The sequence below is a fragment of the Pempheris klunzingeri genome, chromosome 10 (assembly GCF_042242105.1).
Source record: "Pempheris klunzingeri isolate RE-2024b chromosome 10, fPemKlu1.hap1, whole genome shotgun sequence".
NCBI classification, from domain to species: domain Eukaryota; kingdom Metazoa; phylum Chordata; class Actinopteri; order Acropomatiformes; family Pempheridae; genus Pempheris; species Pempheris klunzingeri.
The window spans coordinates 16,437,468-16,463,990 of record NC_092021.1 but is presented as its reverse complement, the minus strand read 5'-3'; the positions used below and the strand labels follow the sequence as shown (position 1 = coordinate 16,463,990).

The 26,523-nt window shown below is 41.8% G+C and overlaps 2 protein-coding genes across 2 annotated transcripts in view; both read left to right on the top strand.

Annotated features, from left to right (window-relative positions):
- LOC139208649 (voltage-gated inwardly rectifying potassium channel KCNH7-like) overlaps nucleotides 1-10,669 on the top strand; it is a 32,768-nt gene extending 22,099 nt beyond the window's left edge. The window contains exons 10-16 of the mRNA XM_070838372.1: nucleotides 445-697; nucleotides 3,011-3,216; nucleotides 3,400-3,487; nucleotides 3,629-3,790; nucleotides 5,248-5,404; nucleotides 9,512-9,692; nucleotides 10,376-10,669. Coding sequence (XP_070694473.1) covers nucleotides 445-697; nucleotides 3,011-3,216; nucleotides 3,400-3,487; nucleotides 3,629-3,790; nucleotides 5,248-5,404; nucleotides 9,512-9,692; nucleotides 10,376-10,669 — 1,341 coding nt within the window. The remainder of the gene's footprint in view (nucleotides 1-444; nucleotides 698-3,010; nucleotides 3,217-3,399; nucleotides 3,488-3,628; nucleotides 3,791-5,247; nucleotides 5,405-9,511; nucleotides 9,693-10,375) is intronic.
- Nucleotides 10,670-14,306: 3,637 nt separating this feature from the next.
- On the top strand, nucleotides 14,307-26,374 carry ifih1 (interferon induced with helicase C domain 1). Its single transcript, XM_070837672.1, has 16 exons — nucleotides 14,307-14,942; nucleotides 15,176-15,347; nucleotides 15,552-15,698; nucleotides 16,252-16,317; nucleotides 18,235-18,461; nucleotides 19,122-19,332; nucleotides 20,242-20,459; nucleotides 20,833-20,934; nucleotides 21,114-21,237; nucleotides 21,336-21,551; nucleotides 22,180-22,436; nucleotides 22,537-22,686; nucleotides 24,372-24,533; nucleotides 24,629-24,822; nucleotides 24,996-25,089; nucleotides 25,537-26,374. The coding sequence occupies exons 1-16, from the start codon at nucleotides 14,508-14,510 to the stop codon at nucleotides 25,729-25,731; spliced, it is 2,970 nt and encodes a 989-aa protein (XP_070693773.1). The 5' UTR covers nucleotides 14,307-14,507; the 3' UTR covers nucleotides 25,732-26,374.
- Nucleotides 26,375-26,523: the final 149 nt, after the last annotated feature.

The window sequence follows — 26,523 nt, the reverse complement described above, 5'->3', positions numbered from 1 at the left end:
GATTTGTCACATAATACACTTTCTTCTAACTCAGATATTATGTGTTACCAGGTTGAGAAAAGAAAGAGAGGAAGCCAAAACTGAGCAGGCATTGTGTTGTGTGTTTAGCTCAAGGGACAGTTACATAAATCCAGGTGGCAGTTATTTTTACATACTGCAAGTGTTTTGAAAGTCCCACTAAACAATAATTGTTTCATCGTCATGTCGTTTTGAATGTGTATTAATGAAGAAACATCATAATGTCTGCTTTTTTACACTTAAGATGTGATGGATGTGCATTAGGCTGTGTTTTATGTAACTTTTCATGTTATGTTCTTATCTCTGTGCTAATGTCAAGTTCACGGCCTCCTTTGGTTTGCTAAGTGATTATCTAGATGCATCTCTTTGAGGGTATCAGACTAACATTTTACTGCATTTTACTCATGGATTTTGTCTGCATCACAGGTGTTAAAAGGTTTTCCTGAGTGCCTGCAGGCGGATATCTGCCTTCACCTCAACAGGAGTCTTCTTCACAACTGCAAGGCGTTCCAAGGAGCCACCAAAGGCTGTCTGAGGGCCTTGGCCATGCACTTCAAAACCACTCATGCCCCTCCTGGAGACACTCTGGTCCACAGTGGTGATGTGCTCACCGCTCTCTACTTCCTGTCCCGGGGCTCTATTGAGATCCTGAAAGATGACATTGTGGTAGCCATCCTAGGTAAATAAAATTCCTTGTGTACTAAGTGAAGCATAATAATGGCCCATCTGGGTAGTGGGTGTTAAATTGATAAGAGGCTGTCATGTATGTCCCATGAAAGCTGAAATTGTTATATTGACTTTTTTTTGTTTGACCTTTTTGCTAGTGTCCATCATCAGTATCATGGATGTAGTGGTAACAAAACCTCCATCTATCACAGAGAGGTGTGAACAATCGGAAAAGTCACCTCCCTATTGTATAGAAGATCTCTCAGCTGATTGTGTTTTGAATGTCAGCAGCAAACCTGTTGAGACGAAGACAAAACCCTTGTTCTGCTGCTTTTGGGTGGTTCAAAGTGATATTATTCTGGCCTCAGTGTTGGTTTTGTGAGTGACATAAGTCTTTTTGTTGATAGTCAGAGAGGAAGTACCCACAAAAACAAATTGTGGATTTAAAAAGTCTGTGTTCACATTTTGCATGAAAATGTGCAAAATATGCTTTTGTGGATGTTAGAATGTGTCTGTCAGACGCACGGTTTTCCACTGTTGACCTTTTGTGAAGGGTATTAATTATGTAGTTTGTTTTGATCGATTGAAATATTTGAATTATTGATTGCTTGATATTTTCGAATGCGTGGAAATGCTGCTGTCAAAAGCTCAACAGAGGATAGGCAGAGAGATTTCCCAGTGGACGCACACTGTTCTAACACAGTAATACTTATAAAGAGGCTCAGCATGATTTGTGTGCACATTAAAGAATTAACTGTAATGCGAGTTCTTAGGTGAATAATTTTCAAGTCATTACAGCAGCTAAACCACATCATGTTCACACATTTTGACAAGAATGGCAAGGTGTGCCTGCCGCCGCCTATTTCTGCCCTCTGGGCAACAGGGCTTTCATGTGACAGGTTTGAGACTCTGGCATTTCTATTAAGTGGCTCCGTGAAAGGTTGTTGGGCAATTTCAAAGAACACAATAAAATAGCTGCCACTTTCTTGACAGCACGGGGAAATGAGTTAAAGTTGTGAAATAAAGATTATAAAAAGGGCAGTAAAATCTAAATAGATTATAACAATTGCCAGTAACGCAAAATTTGAAATTCTATTTTGCCTTAGTAATATACTGACTAGTCATTACTCATTACTAATATCTTGAGTATTTGTCTTTTTCATCACGGGAGAACCACAAGCAGGTGCTACAGGCCAAGCCTGGATTAAACTTGCCATTATTCATGAGATGAATGCTCTCCAAAGCTGCACCTGACAGAATGGGGTTTAAGCTTAGCAAAAGCTGCTGCATCACACTAAACCCATTATTAACAAACACACTGGAAAAGTCACTGATCTCATAGATCAGCCTATTTATATTTGATACAAACATAATGCTCCATCAGCACCATTTTGCTCCAATTTGTTTATGAAAACTTGTATGTTGCTCCACCAAACTGTTTGCGGATCTAACAAGGCAGCGGCCATCCGACGGTTCAGAAGTGTTTTCCTCTCGTAGTCCAACAAGGCTACTAGCCTTGTGCCCCATGTGAGGAATTAGTCGCTTACGCTGCCATCCGAGCTAATGACTATCTACATCCTTGTGCTGAGAGCTGTCTGCAAGGGAGAGATACACCACTCTGTGTGAGGCTGTCCTCTGTGGTAGAAAGGTGTCCGGTGCATGCTGTGAAAGGCACACTGGCAGCCAACATATCATATCTCTTTCTCCCGAACCCCTGCTTACAGTGTTGGCATTTAGTGAGACCCGGGACCAACAAAGGGATTTTTCATCATGGCCTTTAAACCAGACTTCCAGTCCTTTGCAAAATGTACCCTTATTTCAGCAGATGGAACTCTTTTATTCCCCAGTTCGTAAACTAAGCCTATTGGTTGGTTTCATGACTTTCTCGAAGTTTGCTGTAGAATTGGCGTCATTATGTTATAGCCATTATCAACACAAATTTTTCCTTTGAAGCACACAAGTGTGTCAATCACAATCAAGCCCTCCCCTCCCTCCACATCAAAGTTGCTTTGAGTTAGCACTTATTCCTCAGCGTAAATAATGGATCAAAGATAGAAAGACAACTGATGCACAGGCCTTGGGAGAACGTCTACATAGAGAGGAAAGGCTGTTTGATTTTTATTATCCACAAAAACAAACACGCCCGGTGCCCTTTAGTGAGAGCCCGGGGAACAGTGAGATAAGTCTCCACTGAAAACATGACACAAATTCTTCTCTGTACCACGCATGACTACTTGTAGAGGGCATTGCAGGTAAAGTCGACATTTTTCCATATCCTATAGAAACTTGTGAGGAGATTAATTGTCTCTCTGTGTGCTGATACCAGGAAAAAATGACATCTTTGGAGAAATGATCCATCTATTTGCCAAGCCTGGAAAGTCCAATGCTGATGTGCGAGCTCTGAGTTACTGTGACCTGAGCACCATTCAGAGAGAAGATCTGCTGGAGGTGATAGACATGTACCCAGAGTTTGCTGACTACTTCTTCAACAACTTGGAGCTTACATTCAACCTCAGAGATGAATCTCCAAAGGTAGATAATATTACACTGGTATTGTGGGACCTACATGTTCAATTCATGCTGTTTAAGTATTAACAATATCATGAGTATTAACACATACTTGTGTCATGCTTAAAAGTAGATTTATTCATCTTTCAACAATATTTACCCTTAAATTGTATTAATTGATATATTCTAATGCTCAAATTGTTTCAGCCCTCATGTTCCCAAGACTGTGATTCAGATGGGGAGGGCACCAGGAGCATTAAAAGAAGGATCTCATTCACACCAGATCTACCTAAAGGTAAGTGTAGTGTCTCTTTCCACATGTTTTGTGGTTGCAAATTTGTTCTTTGTTATTGTTCACTGAGTTATGACGTCACCTATTCCATATGGAATAGTATACGTGTTATTCCACTGTCTCCTGTTGATTGCTTTTCTACAGAGGAAAACAAGGAAGCAGTTAAAGACTTGGGCAGAGAGAGGGAGTCTAATTCGTGCCCAAAAAGATGTTCAGAAGTCCTGGATCCCTCTTCACCCAATGCTGCAGTCCTCGACACAAATGCTATTGTCCGAGGCAGCGTAGAGAGAAAACCGTCTTTTGAAGGTAGCACATTTTGTTTTAGTAATAAAGTCTTTTAGATATTGTATTCTATTACTTAAGTATTATGTGAATATCATTTTTACCACTTTGTCAAGAACTCTTCAAGAAAAGTTGCTTGGAGTTCCTGGGTAGAGCACGACAAAAACATAATTGGCAGCAGTGGGAAGCCAAGTGAGGGATCATGTCCTTGTTACTGCAAACATGTCCTTGTTGCTGGAAATGTGTGGTGGGGGCAGAGATGTTCCCAGGTCTTCAAGGCTGCTTTGAGTAATAGATCCACGATTTTAACACCGCATAGCAGTTTAAAATAGTATGAGAGACAGGATTGCACAACCTTACGACAATTATTTCATCCTCCCTCTCAACAATGTAAGGTAAATGAACAAGAAGGCTGCATTTTCACATACTACTAATGTTGGTCTGAAATCACAGCATATTCCAAATTAGGAAGGGGAAAAACACAATCACTGACTTGAATCGCAACAATGGCTTACTGCAGTCTTCATCCAATTATTGTACACAGTCCAATCAGAGCCGACAGAGATACAGTTATGACGCAGGCATACATGACAGAGAGATGTGATTCAGCCACTTTTGTAGATTTTGAGGTCTTTGTTGTTGCAATACTTACACCTGTATAAGCTTTGCAGATAGATATTTGATATATCTCTCACTAAACCAATAGGCTTGGTATTGATCTGCAACCTTGGCTGCTCCAAAAGAAAAGACAGAAAGTGGAAATTCAAAATTCACAGTCTACCTTTCATTTCTCTGAGGAGTCTGGCTCAGAGATCTGAAATTCATTACAATAACAGACTACAGAATAACCTGATATAGAAATCCCCACATTTTGTATGGGCAATTGGGCATAGCACATCCCACTGACAATACTTACAAGCCAAGTAGTATAAGACAAACAGACAGTTGGAGAATGGAAAAACATAGAGAAAAGTGGAGAGAACAAAAATGTATTGACAGACTGAACCTATTGTTTTTCTCTCCTGCTGGAATGATACAGAAAATAACGTCGCATGATGGCAAAGGTGAGACCATCCATGTCAAAAGACGCACACAACATCCAACAAGGATCCTCATGTCTATATGTCACGGTCTGCCACCTGCACAGACCACTGGACCAGATAGTGTAGTCACAGAATTAAACATCTCAGCGTTTAAAAATCACTAGAGAGGCTCAGCACATATCGCTGGACTGCAAGCTGAGTGCCAACAGGTGCCCAGCAGAGATAACAACTGGATTAGTTTGCTACTGGAAAACATTGTATTAACGATTCCCCCAGTATAAGGGCTTGATAAATTACAACAAAGAACCTACACGCAGCTCTCCTGTAGAGATTAATTACATTCTATTTTAGTGGGAGGGGGTTTTGTTTAGTGATGACGTTGTTCTGACCCACATATGAGGATGTAAAGTAAAGATGTGTGTTGGTTTGGCTCTCCAGATCTGTGCTGTGATAAATGGGCCTGTAAGAAGCCTACGGACTCCCTGGATGAGTCAGCACAGTTCCAGGACATGAGAGAGGACGATAATTCTGCCAGCGAAATCACGTATGGAGAGGTGGAACAGCGCTTAGGTCAGCTTCAAGAGCACTTAAACAGGTACATATTTTTAGAGTCAGCATACAGATGGCTGATCCTCATTTAACTTTCATAGACTATGAATTACTCCATGTGGATTTTACCAGTTTATAATGCCCTGAATCATCAGCAATGTGAACAGACACTTTTGAGGAGTAAGTAAGTACCCTTTCTTCAGCACACAGGCCCCCCAAAACCACCCACAGACAGATTCTTTTATAAATATATCAGTAATGACAATTAAAAATGTAATAATTACTTAGCACACTTAACGAGTACCTAAGACTCTTTAAATTAAATTTTGCTGATAATACTGCATAAATAAGGTTTTAGATGTAGCATTTACAGTAATTTTTTCATTATTCTATTTCTACTTTTATTCAAGTGATTGATCTAAATGCTTCTTTCCCTACTGGTAGTCTCACATGATAGCCTTCTGGTGGGAAATCATCTAAAACAGTTACTTGGGGATTATCATTTAAACTCCATTTGTTGAAAGCAAAACATGGTGACCAGCTCAAAGACTGAGGTGATGTCCTCCAAGTCACTCTTTTACTGTAGCTGGTGTTGCATGTGCTGTCTTCACCTGAACGAACTTGGATACGCACCAGCAGACGCATATGTGTGCTGTGTTTACCCCTTATAAACTCCATTAACTACAACGTGAGGTGCAAGGAGGTCCAGAGTCATGCTCCTCTACTGTAGACTGTTCAGTTTGCTCTTGGTTTTAATAATGCCATGTATTATTCTATCTGACTCTTTGCATGTTGTTTGCTGTTCAAACAAACAGGTTAAGCTGAGTGGAATAAAATGGCCAAACAAAGTGAATAAGAAGAGATTTAATACTACTTAAGGGGGGGTAAAAGAGGTAAAGCTGCAAGGGGTTAAATTAAATATAAATTTAGTGTGCCCCCACTGTTCAACAGCATTCCCAAATATAAAATGTGACCGAACAGTGTTACTGCTGACACTACCACCGGGTGTGCCAAAGCTGCAAATTTTCACACTTGACTCACAGCGCCTTTAAGCTGACTCTGTTTTTAGAGGAATTCAGGAGGAGACTCATTTTCAGTTCATGTCTTCTAAAGGAGGATTCTAAAAACCAATATTATTATATAACAGCTATATTATTATATTGTTTTAGACAGAATAAAATATCATGAGGGCTACATGTATCCATCACCTTGTCTCCTCTAAAGCTAGTGAATGTCTGAAACCTTCACAGAACATTGAGGGCATTTCTAAAACGTCCTCTTATGGTTATGAGAGTGCTACACTTCAGAGTTCCCTGTATGACTTCAGGGGGACGTTCCACATCGTGTGGTCACTTTGCAGCATCAAAAAGGGGACATTTGGGACATACACAAAATGTTCCCTTATCATCCCCTGTTGGTTATATAAACATGTTTTGTAGAGGACTTAATCAAAACTTTCTCATAAGGGTCTAAGTATAATCATGTAATAACACTCCCCACATGATCCAGTTTGGTTATTTAGTGGTAATATATTTTAGCTCACATTGCAACATCACAAAGAGGGATGTAAACAGAACATTCCCATATGGTTCCCGGCTGATGTCCCATATGGTGACGTTCCATCCAAGACTGCATCTAAGTCGGTATACAGCTTGTTCCTTACATGACTTGAAACATTTGTTTCGTTTTCATTCCTTTATGGTAACGTGGCATCACAGAGAGGACCTTTGGGGTGTAAAGAAAACATTCCCATATGGTTCTTTGAACATTTCCTTTTGAAGGACTTCTTTAAAGGATAACGTTCTCTGAATAATCATAGCGTATGATGCACTGACGTAATAATAACATCAGTGCACAGAACTTCCAGCACTTACAAGGGACGTTCCCATTTGATTCCCAGTTGGTCTCATTACAACATTCTCTAAGAATAAAGAATATAGTGTTTATATAATAGTGGAGTATAGAATAGAATGTAAAAACAGAAGCAGCCAGAAAAGCGCACTCAGTAGAGTGCAGACCTCTGCTAGACGATATCTGCTACTCCTAAGCTGTACTATATAGGGCACCACTACAGGAAACACTATCTGATGGGGAAACTTGACTGGTGCCCAGTCCAAGTTACAGTCTGCCTCTGACATAATGTCTGCTGGGATTGTCTACTGCCCTCCATGACCCACAAAGGATGAGCAGTACAGATAAAGGAATGGTGTGAACATGTTTTGATGGCATTTCAAGACACCTATTTTTATGTCCCCTAAAGGTTCATCTAAAGCCCAGTAATGTTAATAACAGTTCTTGGAAGGTGATACAAGGACAAAAAAAATGACTGTTTGGTTTACAGGTTGGTTCTGTAAAGGTTCTGAAAACATTCTGGAAATGTGATGGAAAGACCTAAATAGGACTAAAAAGGAAAATTATAGGTTGGTTACCTTCGAGTGCGCTAGTGCAAACATTATAGGAATGTAGTTTAAAGACTTAAAGGGAACGGTCCAGACTGTTGGTCCCCTAAACGTTCTGGGAATGTTCTGAATGCTCCCTGAAAGTCCGCCAAGTAGCATCCTCCTACCTTTTAAAGAAGGGTTGACCACGACCATCCTGGTCATGACATGAGTGGTGTCCTTCACATGGGCAGGCACGTTTTGGCAATGCTCACTCATTTTGGCCACGCTCACGAACTATCACACATGAAATAAACAATAATGCAAGATTGCAAAAACAGCTTGCAAAGCACCTTTTTAGACACGGGGGCATAGCATTTTAAGTTTATTTGGCTACATTCTGAGGAAGCAACACAGTTAAATGTGGGATTATTGTTATTAATTATCATACCATTAAAGTTTCAGTTGGTGACTTGATGATTATGGAGTGCTTTATTTTTTAAAGTTGTCACCTCCCACACTGCTAAAAGAAAGCTACACTTCCACCGCAATCACTGTTGTGTAGTTCAATTGCCAATGTACATGAGTAGGTGGAGGAAGGCAACTAGCTGGCAGAGCAGTTGTCGGACTCAGAGTGGGCGGCTGGATCTACTGGAAGCAGGATGTACCACTGCAGAACCGGAACATATCAAACTTGAGGACTGATTGGTACAAAAGGTTTGTTCGCACGATTTTGCAGAGTAGCTCTCTAAAACTGATGATTTAAACAATAACTATGCGAGTGCACTACCTTTCCAGAATTACCAAAGGACTGTGTCATTATTTTCTGTAGCAGAGAGCCACATTGTCCATAGTTTTAACAACACACCTGCAGCCAGCAGGCCACCTGAAATAGACACACAAATGAACAGCAGGTGGTATTTTTAGCCAGAATTACCACAGAGAACAAGAGACAGCATTGGGGTGCCTGGAATACTGGGCTGGCTCATTTTATTTAGCACAAATAAGACATTTTATCTACTGCACTCTACCTGACCTTGTTCTCTGATGCTAGCTGGCTGCAGGATGAGCAGCACATCTCTGTCATGTTGTGTTTTTGTGGCTTTGACTAGTCTGAAAGGATATGACAGTTGGTGTAGTATTCTCTTCAACAAAACCATATAAATTGCATATAAATTGATAAATTGCAAGGACATTACTGTATCTCATCAGTCATAACCTAGCAGATAAATGCTGGCTCACGACAATGGAGCAGCACATTTAACCAGGAACATAACAGATTTGTCTTTGTTAAGTAGAAGGAATACAGGTAATTAAAAAGGTTATTCAGCATCATCCAATTTTGCCTAATGTCCTAAATATAGAGCTTGGAGAAAATCTAATTATATATATATATATATATATATATATATATATATATATATATATATATATATATATATATACATAATATAATTAGATTGACCAAAGAGTGTGTGAATTCAGCATTTCCATATTAAATGCTTAATTCACACATCCCACAGAAAGCTCGTTATCACTCCTAGCAGGAGCAGCGTCTCTTGTCTACTACTCTGGCAGAGTGTGTTAGCATCTCTTAATTTATCCACAGAGGAGCACAAGCTCCATCTAGTGCTCAGTGAAGTACAGCTGAGTGTGTTGTCAGCCATTACATGATCAGCCCTGTCAGAATTATGCATTCATCGCCTCATCTGTGATTAATTCTCCGTCTGCCTGCCTTTCTCGCTCTGTTTTTTTTCCCCCTTGTTCTTTTTGAGGCTGGAGTCTCAGCTGATGTCAGACATTCACACCATCCTGCAGCTGCTGCAAAGACAGCCGACGCTGGGACCTCCAGCCTACAGCACTGTGACTGCCAGTCCTGACTATCACAGACCTGCTGTCAAGGTGCAGCCAGTTGCTCTCCCTGCAAGCCATTTCTTCAGCCATACAGGATCGCAAGTAAGGAGGTGGTTTTGTGTGTGTGTGTGTGTGTGTTCCCCCCCCCACACACACACACACAAAAAGTTAGTTTTGCACATATGTAATTTTTTTTCTCCTGGCAGAGCGCTGAAGTCACGCATCAGCTGGCTTTTACAATCGCCAATCACATTCTCACCAAGTCATCAGAGTGATGTTCAAGGAGGCAATGAGGCAGTCTCTGTAATCCAGCAAGCTCCCATTGTGTCATGATGCTTCGCTCCTATCTGCTTCACACTGCCAAATAAATTGATTGATTGGTTTGTCTGCCACAGCGTTTGCCAGAACGTCTGAGCAATCACTGGAAAGAATCTGAGTCCTTGTCACATGTTTTTCTATGACTGACATGTTAGCTGACACCATATGAATTGTCTGGATGACATAAACCTCACCCACATGCGAGTGAAAACAGGCTGAAGCAAGTAGCAAGGTTTTTGGTGTGATGAGATGTTTTGGCTTAGCTTATTTTTTGTACTGTTATAACTTATATGCTATAACTTGACAATCTCATTCAATTATGACCCTTTTTTAACTAGAAAGTAGGTCAACCAAGTTAAACTAAACATTGAGTGAGTACAAAATGCTGGATTTAGTTTTAGAGTAAAGACCATTTAACCCCAGCGCAGGCGACTGAGTTGTATATAATCTGTCACTTTCCCTCTCAGGGCCCCAACCTCAAACTGGAGAGGCCTATTCAGCAATCCAAAGACTCTGTGTTAAGCTTGGCCAAGGTGAATGCACCCATTGAGGACAGCCTTACAGCACTGCTTGTACAAAGACACACTGAACCACAACAGCAACAACAACAGATCGCAGGGCATCAACAGCCTGCATTGATCCTTCTTTCAACTGAAACCTCATCCACCTCCTCCTCTTCCTCCCAATCACCTTCTGACTCCAACCTACACACCACTGGACTCCACAGACCTGTCTCAGACCCAGACTTTCCTGGGCCATAAACTTCCCGGCAGCACAGTGTTCTAATATCTGGGTTGTAATGCTGTAATTACTAAGTAGCAGCTTTTTAATCGGCATGCTGGCACAGACATCTGTATTGTTCATTTGCAATAGCTTGGTAATAGATGTAAGAGTTTTGTTTTTTTTTGTCCATTATGCATGTGGATGAAATACTGTTCACTGCAGTTAACAGTGTGTTCAAACTGTTTTCTCCTGGTCTCAGTGTAAGAACAATGGTTGCATATTGTAACTGTAGTGATATCAAACACAGAGGTGCTCTGATGGACTCTTTAAATATCTCTCAACTCTCAAAATGTACATGCAGATGCCCAACCAATCAGGATGAACTTTCACTAAGCTTCTCAGATAAATTCTACTTAATCGGCAGGGGCGCTCGTTGAACGGTTCCACCAGGTTGTGACAGAACTAGCACTACAACAACGTAACCAACTTTCTGTTTCACCCAGGCTTTGCACTCTTAATAGGCTCAAATGGGCTCTGTCATCTTTTCCGTGACTCTGTAGCAACATTTTATGCCCAAACGCACAATCGGCCGCACTGGGCTGGGCTGAGTGGGCCACCAGTGCAGCTTTAGTCATGGACCAAGGAAACAAAGCTCTAGCCAGCCTGAGAGATGTGTCCCTCCCTCCATCGTTACTTGCTAAGTAAGAGGAGCCGACCGACCTACCTCACACCACATGGGTCCCATTGTCCTGCACTCCAGGCATCAGTGCGCCACATCACGTGGGTTTTTTCCTAGCGTCAGCTGCAGAGTTGGGATAAGACCGGCTCCCCACAATTGAGGCCACAGCTCACCGGTCTGTGCAAACCAGGAAGTGCACGCACAGTATGACTCAGACTTATTGCTTTTCTACATCCCTGCATAAAGCTACTTGTGTGTGCTGAGCGTGATTGGCAAGGATCCAGGGAGAGACCAAAGAGGTTACAAAGAAATTCACCAATCCCTCTGTGCCAGTACTCCTGTGCTGGAAGCAAGGGAGAGGGGGGAGTACAGGGCCACACGTGTCACCCCACTGTACATAACGAAGGTCTGGGGTTCTAAGACAAACACTGCCAGAAGAGTTCCTGTCTGATAGAATTGTGAAATACCTTTCGCAGTGGTAACAGCGACCATTTCTTTGGACCGGAACTTGCCGACAACCCCGTCAAGCCTTTCCTCCCCGTTCATGCCTGTAGTCAGACGAGTGAGAGCTTATCTCTCCAGAAGCTGAGTATCAACAGAGAACAGCTTCTCAACCACTCACTGCCAAAGTGGCCCTACAGACAGGGCAATGCAATGATCACTCAGCATCCTGTACTCCAGTCCGTGCAAGTGGAGATGGTGGAGATGGAGGCCACGGCTAACGATGAATACTGGCAGGAGGCGGCCGACCGCTGTTCCCGAGGCAGTCTGGTAGCTGGTGGACACAGACTTGTTGTCACCACAGGAAAATGGTGACACAGCCGTTCTTCATCCAGTCGCTGACATGTTTGCATAGCAGTGACTCATACAGTGAATGAACACATACGATGAATTTCCTGCGCTGGGACAGAAGATCTTGCCTGGTTTTGGCCCTGTGGACACCCTCAACAGTCATGAACCCGCCATTAGGGTCCATCAGAGTCTAAAGCCTGTGTGCGATACAAATACAGTGTCTAACACTAAGAGGGCCTGAGTCTGCATTTGAACAGACTATACAAACTATTTTCTGCAGTTATTAGTGTGATACAGCATTATTACAAAGGGGTGAGAACAGTTTTCTTATCCTTAGTTGTATGCCTGTCTTCTCTGAAGTGTGACTCAGGGGTTATGGACATTTGCACTGCAATATACAGTACAGTATCAAGTATACTGTAGTTTTTCTTCTTAAAACAATGTGCATTATTACTACGGTCACTGATGTGCACCTACTGTACAAGATTAAGCCAACAGAACACACCATACATGCTTGTCCGGGCAGATATCATAACATGCAGGTTCAAGAGTATTCTGCAGTTACCCCAGAGCCACTGTAGGCCTCTGACAAGCATGTACGGTGGGATTATTTCTACGAGGCAGTGCATGTGTTTTATATCTATATATTTACTGTTTTGCACTGCTTATGAGCCCAAAGTAGCACATTACGATATAAAATGATGTCAGCATAATTGTCTCTTTTAGGATGCACTTAGAGCTGGGGGGGTTTATTGTTGGGGGAGATGAGGGAATGGGGAACACATGGAAAGTTACCACTTGCACATAAAGACGCCCCTGAGAGGGTCTGGTGCCTATACAACCAATCCAAATGCTAAGTCAGCATCTTCATGTATAACCAACCATAACAACCATAACGTATCAAATCTTTTCCCTCTACTGTTTTTGTTGGCAGTGTACATTAAAGTTGAAATGTTGTTAGACAGTTGTTAGAAAATAAATATATCATATTGCCAGATGTAAAAAAAAAAAAAAAGTATTTTTTTTAACTGAGTAAATTATATGAGAAACTCTGAAGCAAAACGGTTGTACATATGTTTGTTTTGAAGCTGTGGGAGCAATAAATGCTAACAGTGTCACTGGAGTTCCCCTTTTCTGAGGTGCATACAGGTGTATTTACTGATCATGTGCTAACCTTACAATAATCACTGCCTCCGCTAGAATTAAACTATACTGTAGTGTGAATGAGGAGAAAAATGCGAGATACTCATGTAAAGGGTCTATAAATTAGGCTAAGTGTAATATATCAATTAAATAACACATTTTATATGAATAGAATGTGTTAAGATGTGTTACTATCTCATAAATTATGTTTTTTTTTTCCCCCCATTTCTAATCTTAAATGATTGATAAGTTAGTCGTTACCCAGCCTGCCACGACTACTGTCTGTGTCCATAGCAATATATCACTGTTCAGTTTTTAGTATATTTTCTGTTTGTCTGCAAAGTTACTCATAACTACAGTTGTTGACATGTAGTGGAGGAAGAAGTATATTCCCTCTCTGTGGAGTATTTTTACTCCTCTAAAGCTGTAGAAAATAAAAATACTCAAAAAGGTATTAAAGGCCCTGCTCACCTGTGTTTTTAATAACTAAGCTAAGGAATCAGGATTGCTTTTACATGACATTAGTGCCATGAAACTGTTAAGAACACTTTAAAGTAGATCATTTAAGACTTCGTAACATATAGAGCAACAAAGCTGACTGATGAATATCACTTTCAGCACCTTACTGATACCTTACTTTAATAAAAATATTCACCTAAGTTTAGCTTAAGTTCTGAACAGCACAGCCACTTAACTTTGTGGTAACTTAAAAGACAGATTACTTATTGTGATATATCAAACTTAGCTAACAGAAAAATGTTGTAAAATAACTCCTGTTTCTCACTTTTTCTATTTGTTGAACTGAACAGAACCCTGCTGGAAGACGGCAGCTCCTGAATAATTTTACAAAACCATGTTGATACAGAGGAAGACACTCAAATGAGTACTTTGGTTGATTGTCAACTCAGTTTTCACATCACAAAATCACATTGTATTTTGGTGCAAAATCAACACTCATAAACATAAAATATAAAACAGACTGAGAAACAACTCTTTAGTGTTTAATATAAGAAAATAACAGTAAATGCCTCAGCCACATGAAATACTTGCAGGTCTCTGTGGTTTACTGTGGTCCAATACTGACACCTAGTGGCCACTTTTATCCTGGAGTTTTGGCAGAAACGAAAGTGAAACGGTTTAGTTTTCATTTCTTCGGTAGAAGCTCGGTGAGCCTTCAGTGTTTACTGCCTGGGCTCTGAAAACAGGCTGTAGCCGCCCTGTAGCTCAGGACGGGCTTTTAAGTTGCGTTCAGGTGCGTCGCGATGGCGTCTGAAGACGATGATGTCAACGTGTGTCTCATCGAGAACTACAGGCCGAGGCTGAGAGAGCACATCGAGGTGCTGCATCTGCTGGACCACATACACTTTATCGAAACCGAGGAAAAGGAGCGGATCCGTCAAAAGGCGAGGAGCGACAGTAACTTTGCGGCAGTGGATCTGCTCCTCAGCGCGGTCACCAAGAAGCCGCACAGTCCTGGCTGGTTCAGGGCGTTTGTGGACGCGTTGGTTAACTCGGGTTTTGACCGTGCGGCAGACTACATGCAGGTCAAGCTCCCTGAGCCTGAAGTGGAGGCAGAGAATGACTACTGCGTCCGGCTCATTAAGCTACTGTCCCCAAGTCTGGTGGACATGAAGACCGAAGAGGTTTGCCTCCACTGCTTCTCTCAAGGCCTTCTTACCCAAGATGACAGTGAGATAGTAAGTACACCTGCTGTGGAGGTGAGCTGTCACATTCAGCTGTGATCCAAAGGACTAATGGAAGTCTGAAGGGATTATAAATAAGTGAATTGTACAAAATGTCAACTCACCCAGCCTGGGTACTTTTCCCCCAGCTCATCACTTGCACTCATTGGCCACAAGGTGGCAGACTAACGCACTCCTCTGTCCTCTGCTCTTCACTCTTTAACCACTAATTATGCTCCTTGTTCCAGATAAAAACTACAACAATAAACCAAGGGAGGAGGAGTGGAGCCCGTGAACTGCTGAGAGGAATCGTGAGAGGTCGACCGGGATGGTTTTCTAAATTTCTCAATATTCTGCGTGAAACTGAACACCAGTACCTGTATGAGCTGACCGGAGGGTCACCTGAGTGTGAGGAGCAAGGTGACTGGAGCACACACTCATCTTTGGAAATGCTATTAGGCAGCCTTGTGGCAAAGACAAAAAAGTATGTGTTAGGTAGAGAGAGACTGTGTAAAGCATCTGCACATGAGTGGCTGCAGCTGTAGAGCGCTTGGAGTATTGCTCCAACATAGAAATTATTAATTGCAGACACTTTGAATGTGTGATTTATTTATTTCTTATCAGGCTCAGATGTGAAAATGCACTCGGTGACAGATGGACCTACAGGGAGCGAAGCCGCCTCAGCGGAGAGTCCAGCGGACGACAGAAGCTGCGGCAGCCCACAGTTTATGGACATCAGCATAAGGGAGGAGCCTCAGGACGATGCCGCAGGTCTCACAGAGCATCACCTATAAAAAACCTGTCTGAAGATGTCAGTAATAAGAGCTGACAGCGGTCAGGGGAATCCTGATTCAGCACATATTGAACAAATGAAGCCAAATTCACCCAAATCACATAATACATATATTTTCACTTACCCTTAGAGGTGTTTCTTCCTGTAGATACTTTTTATTTTATGTGGTTTTAAAGGGACAAGTTCATCAAACTGTTTTTTCAAAGTGGATAAAAACACCTCAATGAAAACCGTCCATAACCAGGTCTGTGGATCGTCATGAGTAACTGAGTAACATTGTTTCTTTAAAAACCAAAAAAAAATCTCATTCAAATGTAATTTATCAGCGCTTTAAGGACCACACACACAATTTAATTCCTCTTGTATTGGAGGAAAATGTCCGAGACAGACATCTCAGACGCCCCAGCAAGTAAATCTAGATCCCACTGGGTGAAATTAGCTGTTTGGTCATTTGTAACAGCAGTGAAAAATGATTATTTCCTGCCTCTCTTGACAGATTTTTTTTGTTTGTTTTTACATCTACCGTTTCAGACCTGTACGAAGCACCAAGCACTGAATCCAGACAAGTGCCAGACAGCCTGGAGCCCCCACAATCAGGTGAGACTGATTCCCCCTCAATCCCCTTGATACTGTTGATGTTATTCAAAGTATGTTAGAAATCTACGGGCCGAGCACGAGATGAGAGACACGTTAGACCGCATCTGTCAGCGTTGTGAAGGCAGAGACTAGTGTGTTTGGAGTTCGGTGTTGCGAGTGGAACATTTCTCGGTCCTGCCTGACACCAAAGAATATGTTCCATGTGTGTACCATGATAAACCACATGGAGGTCACGGAGGACGGAGCGTAGCCAGCGTTTCAAATGAAAACCACATGCTGGCTTGGTATTGTAAAGTAATGTAAAGGAAAAGTTTAATTCAAGTGGCTGTGGAGCGGGGCCTCCCTTTACACCACTAGGCTAATATCATGCTGAATTTGTTCGATTATTTCAATAGCTGCTGCCCTGACGTCATCTCTCAGTGCACAGAGCTTCTCTGACACTGCATTCACATAATAGATTATTGCTTTTGGGGTAATCAACCCAGAGCACAGAAGAGGCACAAAAGGAGATACATAAGCACTAATGAGGCAGTAGAAATTATCCTATGAAATGAAGAAATGGAGGAAGTGTCTTTTATTTTCTTAATATGAGGTTACAGTACGGTTTGTCTCATTAATTTGAGTAATGGCCAATGGCCAGACTGCATGGTTTACACAGAATGGATTACATGTACGTTCCACGGGCCTGTGAAACGAGTTGCGTGTGCAGAATTATTTGTGGGTCTTCTGAGATTAACTGAGTTTAGCTGCACTGAATCAATCTGAAAAATAAGTCTGTGGGCTGTTCTTTTATAGGAATGGTATTAAACATAGCTGATTGTTCACTTTCCTTCTCTAATACGTTTAGTATGAACTTCTGGTAAAAAAAAAAAAAATACAGCTGACTTCTTACTGCTGTTAAAGCTCCGTCTCTCCATTGACACAGACATGTATTTACCGCATAGTTGCCTGAAACAGCACTTTAACCTCTGGCATAGTAAATCTGAGAGGGAAAACTAATAGTTGTCTGCACTGAGGGGAAAAAATAACTTTCTGGGGGTTTGAACTCATAACTGGGGGGAACAAGTTGAGGGGAAAGGGTAGCAGAGAGAGAGAGGGGGGGGGGGGGGGGTATGTGCACACTGTGCATGGTGCTTTAGTCATGTTTTATCCCCAGCCTAGACAGAGCAAATGAGTCACAGCCTGCCAGCGACTTAAAGTCTGACTGGAGTGGATCATACTAAGTCTGCTGTCCTTACAAACAGGAAAATAAGGCAAAATACTGCCGCAGCAGACATCCAGAACAGAGGAAACATTACTGCTACAACATGGGGAAATGATAGACATAAAAATCTAAATGATTGATAGATAAAATGCCTGATGTTTGATTACTTTTTGGATATTACTACTTTTTAAATATATATATATATATATATATAGATATATATATTTGTTGTAACATTGGCATCTGCTGCACATATTGAGCTGCTTTTGGCAGAGTTTGTTAATCTTTGGACTTCATTATAGATAAAGCAAAAATTGTAGAATTGGTGCCTCTCTGTGACATGATTTATAGTACACAGTGTTCACATCTGAACTAAGACGTGTGGTTTATATGTGCTCCATTCAGTATTTGTGTTTGTGTGGTGGAGTTTTTGGAGGGGACTCTGCAGTGCTCACTGTGGTTTAAAATCAGTGGGCCGACAATGAAAGGGCAAAAAAAAGTCTGAATGCTCAGTGTTTGTGTTTTAAATACAGGACGTATTCCATGAATATAGCGCAATATGCACGCAGTATGTTTTGCCTTTTTAATAGCAGCATTAAGAAAACATTCCACCACAGGACCAAAACCCAAAAAGCTGCTGGTAATGTCTGTAATTGTGGGTTGCTGACATGAACAGAAGTTTTGTCTGTCTGAACCTCTGCTCTGCATTACAGATGGAACTGACTCAGTAGCAGCGGCCAAAGGCTCAGAAAAAGCTGATATTGTTCTTCGAGATTATCAGATGGACGTCGCTAGACCCGCCCTGGAGGGGAAAAACATCATCATATGCCTTCCAACAGGAAGTGGTAAAACCAGAGTTGCAGTTTATATTACCAAAAAACATCTGGAAGGCAGGAGGGCAGAGGGACGACCAGGGAAAGTGGTCGTCCTTGTGAACAAGGTACTGCAAACTGCGTCTGCTATACCTGACTTTCTGCACTGTTATGGTAACCGACGTGTGTCCTTTTCAGACCCAAAGAAAACATTCTATCTTTCAGCCAATTTGCACATGTGGGTCAGGTCACCGCAAATTACATGCCATAAGGTTTAGATATTCCCCCGCACTTTGCTACTATTTAGCCCTCCATGCAATCCGCTCTGCACTGGAAAAAAGTCACTGCCTGCTCCATTTTGGATTAAAGGTTTTCCAGCTATAAAACGATTTAGTTGAGTTTAAAACAGCTTGAGACGCAGCGATTGTGTGTGCGACTGAAACCCATCACAGTGGTTCATTTGTCAAGACTGGAAAGAACAAAATAATAACTTTGTTAGTTGTCTCTGCAGAAAAGGGAGTGTCTTACCCTGATCCTTAAACAATGAACAACAAACTCCCCTGAAACATTGCACAAGTTATTTGAATCCCTGCCTTAACCAAAGTAAAAAACAAAACGTCCTTGACATTTTTATCTGTGCCAAACTCATGTCTGCAACCATAACACTGCAGTTGCCGAGATCAACAAGCGTGCAGACATTTCTTCATTCCTTATTTCTCTGTGTGTCCAACCATCCTGACTTTGTAGCATCAGCATCATAAAACTTGATGTGTTCTGGTGTCCTGCAGATTCCTCTCGTGGAGCAGCATTACACCACAGAGTTCTTGCAATTTTTGAGGCACACATGTAAAGTGGAGAGGGTCAGCGGAGACTCCCAGCTCAAAATCTCTTTCACGGAGATTGTGAAGAAAAATGACGTCATCATTTGCACAGCCCAGATCCTAGAGAACTACTTGGAGAGGTCTGTCAGCGGAGAGGACGAAGGGGTGAACTTAAGCGGTACGATTTTACTAAACGCAATCCAACACATCACAAGAGCCTCATTAACTTTTCCTCGGCTCAATAATTTCCTTTGTTTTCACTCGAGCACAATCCGGCGTTTTAAAATTAAATAAGGTCACAACGTCGCTACATTTTTATGAAAAAAAGGGTTACTGGAACCTTTGCTGAAAATCCATCCGGATTTAAACCACAGACACTGACAGGTATTGGAATAGAAAGCCACCCGCAGGACTCATAACATCTCCCCTGATAATACCTGACAGGAGCTTGTCAAAGTCTTCCGGCTCTGCTGTTCACTCGTGTTGGCACTCACCAGTCCAAGGTGGAATAGCCACCTCAGTGGAACATATGCTGTTTGTTGAAATGCCTGAGAGCGTGTCCTTATTTCTTTTTTTTTTTTTTTTTTTTTCCCCATCTTCTGCTTTCCAGGCCACATGTCTGTTCAAGCCATCAGCATGTGGCTGATCTAATTCACATGAGAGCATGTATCGCCCACAGTACATCAAGCTGCCACTCTCCATAGTCTTTTCCTCCAGGGATGAATTTGTATCACTCTGGTTAAACTTGCACATGCAAATAATTCTAATACATACATATATACTTTTGCGAAATACAGGAATTTAAAAAAAAAAAAAAATTGTCAAAGCTATTTTTGATAGTTTGCCAATGTGTGTTATTCTTCTTAAACTGCTGCATCAGGCTCCTGGAAAAGTGCTGGTGTGTGTGGGAGGATCTCTGGTACAGTGAGGTGTTGTGATCTGTGAGTTGAAATTGTTGAAGAAACACAAATGAAAGAGACAGAAGCAGCATGGCTTGGTTCAGTAAGATGTAAGAAATTGTCTGAAAAAACTTTTCTTCTTTCATGTCGCTCACTGCTTTGCGTTGTGTTCTTGTGTCGTTGTGTAGATCTGTCACTGATCGTAATAGATGAGTGTCACCACACTCAGAAAGGCGGAGTCTACAACCACATTATGATGCGCTACCTGAAGCAGAAGCACAAGAACAGAAGGCTGAAGAAGGAGCAGAAGGAGCCCCTGCCGCTCCCTCAGATCCTGGGCCTGACTGCCTCGCCGGGGGTCGGGGGAGCCACCAAAATGGAGAAAGCCGAGGAGCACATACTGCGCGTAAATACCGTTCTCTTCCTGTCTGCACATCTGTAGACAGAGACATATTAGCCTACGCGGATAAAACCACTGAAAAGATTAACTTATTTTGACACAATCTAATGATGAATCAATCTAATAACTGTGTAAACACCTCGTATTCTCACATGCCAACATGAACCGCATCATTTTGTTGCCTTTAGCTTCACTGTTTTTTGTTCGTCTAGTTTCTCTGTGTTAGTCATAGAGGAAACTGCTCACCCGGCCAAACTGGTTGTCTACAAAAATTAAAAGCAGCCTTTTGGCCACGACTGTGTCAGACATGCAGACTTTCAGTAGGAGACAGATGAGTTCAGTTGATTCTAACGCTGTAAATCTAAATGTCTTTCATAAGATTTGTGCAAACTTGGATGCTTCCAAAATCATGACAAGGAGCCTTGGGGAATACAAGAAGGAACCAAGGAAAGTGATGATGTATATTGAAGACAGAAAAGAGGTACATATCATATGTTTTTGTGTGTGTGTGTGTGTGTGTGTGTGTATTATGGACATGGTTTAAAGGGTTTTAAATTGGCTTTATTTTATCATGTCTTTTGTGTCTTTAATGCAGTTTCTCTCTAAGGAAAAGCATTAAGGAGTGTTGTGTTTGTGTGTACGTCTAAATATCCTTTTCAGGATCCCTTCGGTGATGTAATTAAGACCATCATGAATGCCATTCATGCCCATGCCGAGCTGAGCCCCAGCTGTGACCTTGGCTCTCAGAATTATGAACAATGGGTTGTTCAAACAGAGCGAAAAGGTGAGCACGACTTTTTAAAGCTCATCTTCGGGGATACTAACCCTTTGTCCAGCCTGATAACAAACAGGGATCTAAAAACTTGTCTCGATCCGTCTTAGCTGCAATAGATGAAAATCAGAAGGTGCGGGTCTGCGCGGAGCACCTTCGACAGTACAGCGAGGGCCTGAATCTCAGCAACACCATTCGCATGCGGGACGCCTTCAGTTTCCTGAAGAAATACAATGAGGAGGAGATAAAGAGGAAAACGACCGCAGACGAGGAGCACGTCATACAGATCACAGACACTGAGAGATTCCTCTTCAATTTGTTTAAAGGTACCGTGGCAGTGCTATGAATTTGCCCTGTGGCTGTTGTATTATCAAGAAAATTGAAAAAAAAATAGCGACTTTATTGTTCAATCAACACTGTGAATTGTCCTGTAGCGTTTTGACGCAATAGTTTGGCATTTTGGGAGGTACAGAGAGTCCGATGAAAAGATCAATGTCACTTGTATTTGTTTGGTAAATACCAGGCTAGCTTAGCTTAGCATAAAGACTGGAAACAGAGGAAATGGCTAGCCTGACTTTGTGCAAAAGCAACACTAAACAGAGTTTCTAAAGTTCACTGTGTAACACATACATTTTGTTTATTTAATCCATACAAAACCCAGGGTGTAGAAACAACACGTTGCAGCATTATCTGGGTTATAAGTAGGACCGTTTCTTGTTCAGGATCAACAAAGGAGTCTTTTTTCAAACCTAAGCTAGCCAGCTGTTTGCTGTATGCGTATATTTACCAGACAGTCTTGACAACGGTATCGATCTCCTCATCAAACTCTCAACAAGAGAAAAAAAAAACAGAAGAAACTCATTGCGTGTATTTCCCAAAATCTTGAATGAGTCCTTTAACGTTTGAAACGTCACAAAAAATTTGCCTCCATTTTTGGAAAATGATGTCTTGCAGAAAACAAGGAAGAACTGCAGAAGCTTGCCGAGAATCCAGAGTATGAAAATGACAGTCTGTCAAAACTAAGAACTAAAATTCTGCAAGAGTTCAGCAGCAGGGAGGCGGCCAGAGGGATCATTTTCACCAAAACGCGTCGCAGTGCCATTGCTCTAAGTCAGTGGATTCAGGAAAACCCCAAGTTTGCTGAGGTTGAAGTGAAAGCTTCGCATGTCATTGGAGGAGGAGACCAGAGCGTTGTTAAACCAATGACTTCTGTGAGTGCACATTGCATTAGAAGCCGCTGTACATTTGCCTCCAGCGTCCTTGAAATAAAATCTACATATAACCTTTTCTATGCAACTTTGTTTTGATCAGGCGGAGCAGAAGGACGTGTTGAACAAATTCCGCAATGGTGAAGTCAACTTGCTGGTTGCTACCACAGTGGCAGAGGAAGGTTTGGACATAGCAGAGTGCAACTTTGTTATCCGATACGGCCTTGTGACCAATGAGATCGCTATGATCCAGGTCAGTGATGTCAGTCGTCAATAATGGACTGTGGTGTGGTTAAAGGCAGGGTATGCAATTATTTTTGAAGCATTTTCTTTGTTATCTATAGTTTTTTTTTTAATTCCCACAACAGTCTGACAGCAATCAACAAACAAAATATTATGTACTATACCATCCAATCATTTCATTTGGCAGAATGAAGTGATTGGATGGTATAGTAGTATAGTAGTAGTATATAATAGACCTTGTCTGACTACCTGCGTATCTGCCTACCTGCAAGCAAATGCACCCATTGGCCATGTCACAAAACACAAGACTAAAGTATCTTTGGCTAAAGCTAGTGAGCTAGTCACACCACACAAAATGGCAGAGAAAGTGTGGCCCAGTCACACAGGTGGGAGATAGACTGTCGTGAGTTACCAGCACGAAGCACACACACACACACACACACACACACACACACACACACTGAGCTGAAGAATAACAATATGGTTCTCAAATTTGTACTGCAACAGTCTGTTATTTAGTGAGCTAACCCGTTAGCACAACGTACAGCCTCTGAGCCGACTGAGCAGTAACTCTGAGCTAGAGCTAATGTTTCGTTCATGTCTGTTTTGCTTGTGTGTATGTGATTGTGGCATTTAAGAGTCGATTATTTGATAGACTGAAAACCTGAGAGAGGTTGTCAGTCAGCAGTTGTGTACAGAACGAACAAGAGAACCGAGAGGGAACGGTTTTAGGAATTCAAAATTAAGGATTCAAGAGTCCCCACATGAGCATCATCAGATATTATATTAGGCAACAGTGGCAGGAAAAACTCCCCTTTAACAGGAAGAAACCTTGAACAGAACCAGGCTCAGAAGTGGGCGGCTTTCTGTTGGGGTCCATGTTGGGTGGAGGTTGGACAGAGAGGGGGGTGGGGGGGGCTATGCACAACAAGCAACACAACCAAAATAATAACACCAACTATAGTACTGACGATAGGAATATGACTCATAATGAACAATATGGTAACAGTGAAAAACATGACAATAGTTAACATATGAATAATAATAACAGGACTAATATTAGTAAAAAAGTGGCGGCGGCTGATGATCCACAGCAGCAATTCATGAAGCCTATGAGGCCATGAAGGCCTATAGCAGCACAACTGTGGGCTGGTCCAAGGCCTGAGCCAGCCCTAAACTATTAGCTTTATCAAAAAGGAAGGTTTTTAGCCTACTCTTAAATGTAGAGAGGGTGTCTGCCCCCCAAACCCAAACTGGAAGGAGATTCCACAGGAGAGGAGCCTGATGGCTGAAAGCTCTGGCTCCATCACTACTTTAGAGGACTTTAGGAACCACCAGTAGGCATTCTGGGAGCACAGTACTCTAGTGGGGTAGTACGGTACTATGAGTTCTTTAAGATGTGATGGAGCCTGACCGTTAAGAGCCTTGTAGGTGAAGAGAAGGATTTTAAATTATATTCTGTTTTTTTAAAGGAAGATACTGAAGAGAAGCATTATGGGAGAAATATGATCTCTGATCTTAGTTCTCGTTGGTACACGAGCAGCAGTGTTCTGCAGAAACCTTAAGGGCTTATTGGGGCAAACCTGATCTGATCTGCCTTTAACAACCATCACTTCTGCGTCCAGTAATGAAGGCACCGTTATTCTATATTTCATAATTAAAGTGGTTGACCGACTGTACCGTTACCCTGTGCAGGCTAAAGGCAGAGGAAGAGCTGAGGACAGCAGTTACACTCTGGTTGAGGTGAAGAACTCTGGCGTGGCTGAAAAGGAGTGCGTCAATGAGCACCGCGAGAACATGATGAACAAAGCCATCAACAAAATCAGAGCCTTAAATCAAACAGACTATGACAAACGGGTATGTTCACTTCAGACTTTTTTTTTCTTCGTTAAACTGAAACCAGCACTGCTGTAAGACTGTTCTCAGCGCCAATTTTTTTTTTCTTTCATCAGATCCTTGAGTTTCAGATTCAGGCTATAATGGAGGAGAAGGTGCGGATGACAAAGAAGAAGCAGAAGGACATGAAGAACGAGAACCCATCTGACTTGAAGTTCAGCTGCAGGGGGTGCAGCAAACACGTCTGCACCGGGGAAGACATCCAGATAATCGAAAACATGCACAGAGTCAACGTTACAACACAGTTTAGGTACAAATTCACAATTGAAATTTTGTGATACTCTGAACCTTTTGTGTACGTTTAGTGAGGCGCAAACTTTAAGCCTCAGTTGTTATTGCGCTCTGATGATGAATTTTACCCTGCATGCATAAGCAAAGTTGTCCAAAATCAACTCAAATACTAACAATTCTTTTTTATTACAGCGAACTTTTCAATCGGAGAGAAAACACCACTCTCATAGAGCGACTTCTAGATTACGAGACCAACGGCTTCATAACATGCAGAGAGTGCGGGCAGGTAAATGTATTTCAGGATTTTTAGTTTTCAGGTCTTTTTAGAAATCCTAAAGGAACAGTTCAACATTTTTGGGAAAGCCAAGAGTTAAATGAGTGGATCGGTTCCACTTTCAGGTCTGTCCATTCACCTGCATAGCAACATTTAGAGGGACTCGTTTCTGCGTTAGTGTGAAGAGAAAAGTGGGAAATGAGTCATGACTAAAATAAGTTGTTCCAAATGGGAAAGAAGATGTGACAGAGAATCACGAGAACCGATGGCAACCAGATGATTCCATGTTTTCTTTATTTAAAGCCACGACTCACACATGTAGTTTTTTTTTATATCTATAAATTATATTTCAGCTGAGGGCACAACTGGCATATATGTCAGCATTCATTTGTTTCCATTAAACAACATGTGCTACCATATCGTCCCTCTCTGTGCTTTAACTTCTGATTTCCCTCGCAGAGATGGGGTTCCATGATGGTCTACCGTGGGATTGAGTGCCCCTGCCTCCATGTGAAAAACTTTGTGGTGTCGTTCAATGGAAAGAAGATAAGCAAATGCACCAAGTGGATTGAGCTCGCCGTCAAGTTTTCCGCGTTTGACTACGCTGAGCACGCGAGCCGCGTGGCAGAGAGCTCCGATGATGAAGAAGCCTAAACTCTCACAGTTAATGCAGACTTAATCGCATCATTTTCTACATATTCTTATCTCACTCTTTGGCTTGCACAGCATGAATTACTGCACACGTCTGGCAAAATGCAATTCTTTCCTTTGAGTGCTAACACTGTCATGATAACTGGAGTCACAAATGTGGTGTAATTATACGTGTGGTCTGAATAGGTAACTGGTAAAAAGGTTTATTTCATAGATTGTCAAATATATGAATTTGCCCTGTGGCTGTTGGTGTAGCAGATGCTATGGGTTGAATCTACACAAACTTTGTGTGTGTGCGTGTGTACACATGAAGGTGTCCATCACTGGTGCAAAATGAGCAGGAAAGAAATGAATACAAATGAAAAGATTTTCCTCTCAAAGCGCTGTGGTCTCATGAGATGGGAGCCACTGAGCCTGTGATAGCCCCTCAGAGCCCACCTGTCAACACACACACAGACAAACAGGTGCTGGTGATTTTCCATTAAATCCAACTGTTGGTGAGTCACTGCTGATGAGTCTGAGCTGCTAAATTTAGAGCCATCGTGTCAGAATTGTTTCCGCATGCAAGTAGATACCTGTGTCACCTGATTATCTGAGCATGCAGGTTGTCTGGTTCTCCGAAAGAATTAAAAGTTACTTGGCTATCTTTGTGTTTTTGGGAGTGAGTTTCATTTATTTATTTATCGTACTGCGTTTCCATTCTGAATAATACACCTTTCCTCAGAGAGACACAAAAAGCAATATTATTATTATGTCTATCTGCACAACTTGGAAAATATGAAGGTGGATATGAAG